This window comes from Nicotiana tomentosiformis, chromosome 3, assembly GCF_000390325.3.
Source record: "Nicotiana tomentosiformis chromosome 3, ASM39032v3, whole genome shotgun sequence".
Lineage (NCBI taxonomy): Eukaryota > Viridiplantae > Streptophyta > Magnoliopsida > Solanales > Solanaceae > Nicotiana > Nicotiana tomentosiformis.
The window spans coordinates 124,699,473-124,707,388 of record NC_090814.1 but is presented as its reverse complement, the minus strand read 5'-3'; the positions used below and the strand labels follow the sequence as shown (position 1 = coordinate 124,707,388).

Sequence of the window (7,916 nt, the reverse complement as noted above, 5' to 3'; positions counted from 1 at the left end):
ATACAATTTACCAATTACGGACAGGGGCGTATCTGAGTCTTAGGGTATGGGTTTACGCGAAGTCATACTTCTCTCCCTGAACTATGTATAATAATGTTATATTTTTTGAAAATTGTTTAATTATATGTGTGTGAACCCATGCTCAAAGACTCTTATGGTGCAATAATCATTGGGTGCACCTCTACGAGTGAAATTGGTGGTTCAAATCTCACTCCGGATGGTCTTGTTTTCAGTATAGAGTATAGATATATACGTGAAAATCACTAAAAATTTTAAAAGATTATAATTTTGAACCTATAATTTCAAAAATGTAGTAGGTACATGGTAGATACTAAAGTTAAACTCGTCAAATATAAATTCTAAATCTGCATCTTCACAATAGTGCACACATGCTCTTGAAATCCTGGATCCGCCTCTGATTACGGACCAAATTAAAAGAAGATTTTACAAATCTAGCAATGGACATTTTTAAAACAGTAGGAATATAAAGCGCACACACTTTTTTTGAACTTTTGAAATAGCTCGACTCAATACCATCGAGAAGTATAGAGTTCACGAGAATATGGTGATCCAAACACTGTAGCATTAAAAGCAGTATTTTTTTTTTCTTTTCTTCTATATTTGGATTTGGATTTGGATTCTATTATCTCTTTTGGGCTGACAAACAAAGTGTAGGAAAAAAATTAAAAGTGAGTGTGAGACGTTGTGTTCTTGAAAGTTACCATATATATCTCCACGTTTTTACTCCCATTATAGCATGTTAGAGGAAATCATAACCGACTCTATTAATTAATCATTATGGGATGGGATATATACAACTGTAATTCCCACTCTTCATGCTCCCATGTCTTCATTCTCCTTTAATTCTTTTTTCAAATTCAAAAATCCCATAATTCCCTCTCCTTAACATTCTCTCTTTAAGGAAAAAACTTCGAATAACAGCTCCAAGAAAGAATGAGCAGTCCATTCACAATAACCAGGCTTGTAAGGTGGCGAATTAAAGATTGGGTGTCTTGTTTCTATGCTTGCAGGTTCCCCTTAGGTAATTACCTAACTCTAAAGCTTCAATATTTTTTTCTGCTCTTGTTATTTTTTCTTTTACTTTAATTGATATATATATAGTACATTTTTGGTAGAGGAAGAAAAAGATATGTTTTGTGCTATGTCGCCTCAAAAACCGAGTAGAAACATGGTTTTCGACCCTATTGGTGATCATAGCAGAAAGAAGAACAGGAAAAAGTTGAAAAAGAAAACGGAGAAGAGGAAAGAATTTGTTGAAATTTCAGCAGAAGGGAAGGCTGAAGAGGGAGGCAATGACTCAAGCTGGCCTCGTTTCTCAGAAGAGGATTACATAGTATTTTGCTTTGAAGATGATGGAGGAATACATATAGTGGAAGATAAAAAGTCGGAGAAATTACAACAGAAAGTTGATCATGTTAACTTAAGCCCAAGGCCTGTTTGTAGGAAGGTTGGTGATTAACTCTTCTAATTTACTTTCATTTTATAATAATTTTCTGTGGGTTGAATTTGGAATATCATTATTAACGGTATAGATAATAATACATAATTCGATTGAGACTAGTAATGTCTAAGCATGGTCTAACTTTTTAATATGACTTAAAATTGCGAGAATAAGTATTAATAAGACACTTTTTTTTGAACTCTTGTAAAAGCAGCTTAATTATGTAGAGAATGGACAAGAGTTCCATGATCACCGTCAAAAGAACAAGGTCAGTCCAGATGGAGAAGATAGTTATGGTACAACTGAAGAAGATAATGATGAAAAGGTAAAGTCCTTAAGACAAGTTCCGTTATTTTTTGTATCTTTTTTTACTCCGCTTAATCAACAATATAATGTTCTCACTTATTCTTTACCAAAACCTTCAACCTGTCAGTTGGTAATGAAAATTACTGTAGCACTTAAAAAAATCTCACTTTCTTTCTATTTAGAATAGAAAACTACTGATAAAATCTGTCAATAGTAGCATAATCACACTACTCCGCTGTCACAACTTTAGAAATAACATTATGTTGTTATTGGCAGGGTGAGGGAAAAGGGAGCAACGATATGGAAGAGGAATGGCCACCGGCTGTGGTCGATAAAGAGATCAGTCACATAGGTGATGTTAGTGAAAGCAAGACGACTCCATCTGCGGAATCAAGTGAGTCTAATGATCACTCTAATGGCAGCACTGGTTCCTTTGCCTTCCCTGTGTAAGCATCCCTTTTTTTTCTTCTTATTTTACTCTTATGTATGTTGTAAAAAAATTTGCATTATAGTTGTTACTTATTAATTTGTTTTAGCAAAATATGGCTAAAATTGCAGTTTGGGCTGGGAATGGATGGGCAGTCCAGCTCAAATGCCGAAACCAGAGGAAGACCCACGTTACGGGAAGCATAAGTCTTGGACATGTGTGCGTCATCCCTGTTGCAGATTTTGATACCTTTTCCTCCCCCTTTTCCCCCCTACGAGATTTTCCTGTTGGATTCTCAAACTGTTAAGAATATACATTGATCAACCTTTTGTCCTTGTTATTACATTTTTCTTATTTCCAGCAACAAAACCGAGTAATGGGAAGGTCGAGAGATTTTTTTTTTTTTTTTTAATAAGTAACGTCCGACAACACTATTCTGAATTCGAGCACATTACTCAAAAAAAGAACATTCCATAGCAACAGAGAGCTTCTGTATATTGGTAATCAATCGTGGACATATTTCTTGTACAATTAATGGAGAAGTTTACTGTGACCATAAATTATTTAAACAGCATCAATTTGCACAGTAATAGAACAAACTAAAGCAGTCAATTTCCCAAGCAGAATCCATGTTTATGTTCTCAGAACAAGTGACTGCAGATATAATCTTGCTTTGGCAGCTGCAGAAAAAGATGCTTCATCTTGATTTTCTTTAGCAGCAGCAATTGCTGCAACATATGCTTCTCTTGCCACCTCCAGTTCCTGCATTCCTGTTTCGTGCGGGTGATCCTGTACAAAACGAATTTCAGATTTACAAATCCGAAATAAACTAGTAGAAGCTGAGAAGATAAATATATCAAGTAAATTCCTTTATAGCTTGACCTAGCAAGAGATTGCGCAAGGGGCGGGGGGGCAAGAGACCCTTGACAAAATAAAACGAAGTTTTAATAGCATTCAAGAAAACAGGTGTGGAAGGTTAGCTTACTGTTTCAATGTTCTTGTCGCATAAGTAAGGGATGACATCATAATCTTCAGCTAAAGACCTGGAACCATTCTTTGTCAATTTTTTAACAAACTGCATGAACCATGCTACTTCTTGCCGAACCACCTCTAGATCGTTCTGGAGTTTCTCCACTTTCTTGCTGGAAGTCATCGCTTCCCATTCCAACTTCTCCACAGCTGCTTGCTTGTCAGCTAACTTAACCTAAGGAGAGCAAAAAGGAAGACATCATGTTGGGGGTTTACCCCTGAAAATCTGCATACAAACTAAGCAGTGATCTAGTAATAGAGGAGCCAGTCTCAAAGTGCAGTAATGTGAAATTTTACAGCCTCAGGAAAATTAACCAGAACGTATTGATTGAAACTTCTGGTTGGCATTTACTTCCTGATACCCAACAGAAAGCAAAGGATATGAAAATATAACTAGTCCTAAGTGATCTCTGTTTCTTAGTCTGTCTAAAACAGCCAAAGTAGAGCCAAATGTTTAAGAGGGTAATTTAGTGACCTTTAAGTTAAGCCATGCAACACACTTCTAGAAAAAATTGCATTTCAATTTGGGGGTTGGGGTTGGAAAGGGCGTAAGCTGACATTATATATTCACCTTTGCATCAGAGAGTTGCACTTGAGTCGATTTGAGTAAAGAGTCCTTTTCAGCATATTCCTTCTTCATTTCATCTAGTTTAGCACAAATAGAAGCCATTTCATTCTTTGAGATCTCAACTTCCTTCAAAAGTTCATCTTTCTCCAATAATTTCTTTTGCAGATCTTCCACTTGGTCCCTCAAAGCCATCAATTCTTCTCTATCTTTTTCTAAAAAAGATGACCTTGAGGAAATCATTGAGAAGTTCTCAGTGCATCCATCTTGGTTACCGCCAACATTTTTATTTTGGTCCCTATGCTTTTTTGTCGCAGTTGATTGAGCTGCATTCCTTCCTTTTGCTTCAGACGTCTGCAGCAGTCATCAGTGTTAGCATCTCTAATGGACCAAAAGAAAGCATGCTCGTTCTCATACAATTAGGGTATAAACAAACAAACAAACTTGTTTAGCACGGACAACCTTACAGAGAAGAATATGCAAGCAATCAGAAGTTAATTTCACATACACAACTAATACAAGTATCATATTTGGTCAGCTCTCAGCTAGGACGAAGTTGACTGCTTATTTATAGTAGCAAATTGATGGAAATGGCTTCACCTACTACCTGAGACAAGATATCGAGCGGAAGGAGAGAAATAGTACATTAAAGAAATTGTTATAGAGTAAGATAAACTTCCTTTTAACTCTTTTTTATTTTATTTTTTATGAGTAAAATTGTAGATATTGATGTAGTATGAGTTATAACCTCAAATAAAACATTACTATTAGAGGCTAATACATCATGCCACTTTTCTCTTGCATCAGCATATCCAAGTTTCATGGCAACTGTAGCCACCAAAGTTGGATGCATATAGGATGCTTTCCTTTTAATGCAAACTCTAATTTAGTCTGTGTAGAGGAATCCCCAATTTTGATTCGTGCTGGCCTGTCATGAACCTGAACAATGCCTGCCGTTATTGTTCCATACAAATAGTTATTACTCCTCAAATCAATGTGAAGAATTTTTATATTATATTAATTTTCTAGGCTCTCTCAACCTTCGGATTGCCATTGAAATGGTAACTAACATGTTGAGCCTTGTACTCCAGCCTCTAATTTGCCCATCTTTTAACTATAGCCTAATTGCAGATCCCAAAAGAAGGATGTCCCCTACAATATTATCAGTCAATTGAGCATTCAGTACAAGCTGAAAAACGCGATAAATATAACAAGGAAGACTGAAACATCTATAAAAACAACCCAATTGAAAGACGCAATCACAATAAAAAGTACTCAAGCGAATACCGGAATCGACAAACTGACTTATATCGCATTATTTGTAATCGAGAACCACCCTAATATACTTTATCTAAAAACAAGCACCCTGCATAGTATATAATAATTTACGTTCTTAGTCTTTTGAAGAAACTACTTCCCAGATGGAAGCAGCTTTTCACTACAGTTGCAAGAATATAGAGAAGACGGATTGTAAGGAATCGCATAAGTAATTTGCAATACTGCAATTTGTGGTCACTTGTTTGAACTTTTTCATGTTTTGCTTGATTTGTGACAACTTCTATCTCCCAACGGATTTCTCTATCTCGATATGACGAAGAAGCCTGCAGATTAACTCAAATTGTTTTGATGGAATGCAAATCTTATGACTTCTATGAACTATATTAGTTACTCCTATACGATTACCTGAATAGAGTGTTTGCAATGGCCTGTGAGGCACTCGTGAGAAATTCTATTGCACCTCTTCTATCTAAATTGATTCCCCCATCGCACCGGGAAAAAAAATGTGAATTTATCTCTTAGTATCATTCCTCTATATCAGGGTTATCCTTATTCGTGGTAATTAGACTGAGGTGGCACGAAAGCAGGATGGTGAATTTAGTAGAAAAGGAATATACTTGCAATCATCATGTGCCATTGCACCCCTATCTTGTCTAACCCAATTTATATTCTTGAAAAGTCTCATGCTAAAACTTGACTGACTTTGCCCAACATCAAATTCAACCTGATGTCAACCAAGCCTCTCGTTTATAAATGAGCCCTATCCTACCCAAGAGATCAACTTATGTTAGTTATTGTTTGTCTCCGCCTAGCTGAAACATAAAACTTACTTTCCTTAACTCATTAGAAACCAACAGAAGATTCTCTCCAGTTTGGTTTCTGGAGCATGTCCAAACCAGCCGGAAGCACTGATTTCAAAGTAGCAACACTGTAACATTTCTAACATTTCTAGTATCTCACTTTCTCTCATGGAGACACACGAAGAGACAAAGAATGGACCCAAATAAATGATATTTGGTGAAATCCAGAGAGTTTGACTTTCAAAGAGTCTATCACAATTAGAAAGCAGGGCAGAACCATAAAACCAAAGGTGCCATGTGTTCAAAAATATATCTGGATCCATATTGCCATCGAACCAGGAAATAGCTTGGTGAAAGTACTCTTAACAATACTTGAATAGACATTCAATCACTAGTTCAAGGAGACCTAAGTGAAAACTGGGTCTGAGAACCAAGAAAAACTTAAATTTCAGTTGGGTTTAGACAGCTTATTGGACTTAAAGCAAATCGCATCCTACCTTATACTTTGAAGCTACTGAAGAGATGGCAGTAAAGTAAGGCACTTCACAGAACATGTTCAGTATAGAATTTGAAGCATTCGTTGGAAAAATGGACAATGTACTTAATATTCTTTACTTTTCTGATACGACACTATTATCAACTTGAAATCCTGAAAAAAGATATATGCATACAAGAATTGAATTACTACTCCTATTAGCCATAAAAAAAAATTACAGCTCAAGGTAAGTCAAAATTCAGTCCACCAGCACTTTACTTTGCTGTATCTTTAAACCTAATTGCCAAAGTCCTAATCTACCAAAAGCTGCAATTTCTTACCTAAAATGTTGCCAGGAAGGTAAAGCATTAATTAAGTTTCATCAACTCAAGCCTCATAATGTTCTAGGAAATGAAGAAGGAAAATTCGTTCCAATAAAGGAAGAGTTTCCAGGGAACTGGGGTTTATTAAACATTGCTTCTATTTCTATATACAAACACTAAAAAAGAAATTTACACACGGAAGACTATAATTACCAAGCAATTTGAAACTCAGACAGCAGATAATTTTAATACAAATACACGAAAGATCACAGTAGAATCATACCATTTCTAGATTTAAGACTAAAAAAGATGCCCGGTTTTGGGGAGCGAGGGGGGAAGGGGGGTGTAGGGGGGAGGAACTACCTTCTTGTAAAGCGACTCTTTTGAAGGCGTTTTAGTGTAGGTCATTGATCCCCTTCTAGTAAATGAACTCTTCGCCTTTCGATCCTGTAAGAAATCACATGAAAATTTCAAAATTTACATCCCGATAAGAATAACTTGGCGCAAGTAAAAAAAACAATAGGTTCAAGAGAGGGAAAAAGTTACAATGAGGGACTGAACAAGAGGAACGATCTCGACGAGGTCATTGAAGAGCATGCGGTCAACATTTCCAGCAGCCGAATTAGAGAGAGAAGAATCAGTTCGCCGGAGAGTGGGGGAGCGGTCTTCGCCGGAAAGCCAAGACCTGGAGTCAGCTCCGCCACCGAAACCGCCATTGTTGTTGTCCTGCAAATCCAACAACTGCTGGGCCTCATACATTATCGGAGATGAATATCAGTAGACAGATTTGTGATTTTTGAGAATTTTGAAAATTGAAATGCCTTTGATTTTGCTGTGACTTTAAAAAGAAAGTTTTGCTCACTTTTTGCCCTTTTTTAAAATTCCTTGCTCTTTCCAGGCTACATTTTCAATCTGCGTTAAGGGACGTTACAACTAAAAAAAAAAGAAAGGTAAAATTACTAAAGTACCCATTGATTTCTAAGTAATTACGGTTCAAACTCTCGATCAGGGCCAAACGCTGACCATACTATATGCCGGCCGGCCTCTTTTCTCCAAATATAATTTTAGCTCTTCGTTTAAATAAATATGGCCTTTAAATGGAACAAAAAATGAAACAAATCAATTATAAGATCTTCAAAGGAAAGAAAATTGATGAATCACCATGTTATAAATAGGTAAATGCAAAACATGCTGGCATGTTATTAGAATCACCAAACCTATACTTAATTAGGCTACCTTTTCAATTTTTAT

General features: G+C 36.3%; 2 protein-coding genes across 5 annotated transcripts; one reads left to right on the top strand and one right to left on the bottom strand.

The window, feature by feature from the left end:
* The first annotated feature begins 392 nt into the window (after nucleotides 1-392).
* On the top strand, nucleotides 393-2,519 carry LOC104101543 (protein BREAKING OF ASYMMETRY IN THE STOMATAL LINEAGE). 4 transcript variants are annotated; one of them, XM_070197554.1, is made up of 5 exons: nucleotides 397-1,042; nucleotides 1,137-1,468; nucleotides 1,674-1,787; nucleotides 2,045-2,214; nucleotides 2,327-2,519. In XM_070197554.1, the coding sequence occupies exons 1-5, from the start codon at nucleotides 955-957 to the stop codon at nucleotides 2,439-2,441; spliced, it is 819 nt and encodes a 272-aa protein (XP_070053655.1). In that variant the 5' UTR covers nucleotides 397-954; the 3' UTR covers nucleotides 2,442-2,519. The 4 variants fall into 4 exon arrangements, with proteins under 4 accessions (XP_009607312.1, XP_070053655.1, XP_009607310.1 ...); XM_009609015.4 differs by having other exon boundaries at nucleotides 404-1,042; nucleotides 1,123-1,468; XM_009609013.4 differs by having other exon boundaries at nucleotides 409-1,042; nucleotides 1,677-1,787.
* Nucleotides 2,520-2,664: 145 nt separating this feature from the next.
* Nucleotides 2,665-7,593, bottom strand: LOC104101544 (protein MICROTUBULE BINDING PROTEIN 2C). The gene is made up of 5 exons (XM_009609018.4): nucleotides 7,212-7,593; nucleotides 7,029-7,112; nucleotides 3,796-4,143; nucleotides 3,181-3,399; nucleotides 2,665-2,984 (listed from the first exon to the last, which is right to left on the bottom strand). The coding sequence occupies exons 1-5, from the start codon at nucleotides 7,422-7,424 to the stop codon at nucleotides 2,829-2,831; spliced, it is 1,020 nt and encodes a 339-aa protein (XP_009607313.1). The 5' UTR covers nucleotides 7,425-7,593; the 3' UTR covers nucleotides 2,665-2,828.
* Between the last annotated feature and the right edge of the window lie 323 nt (nucleotides 7,594-7,916).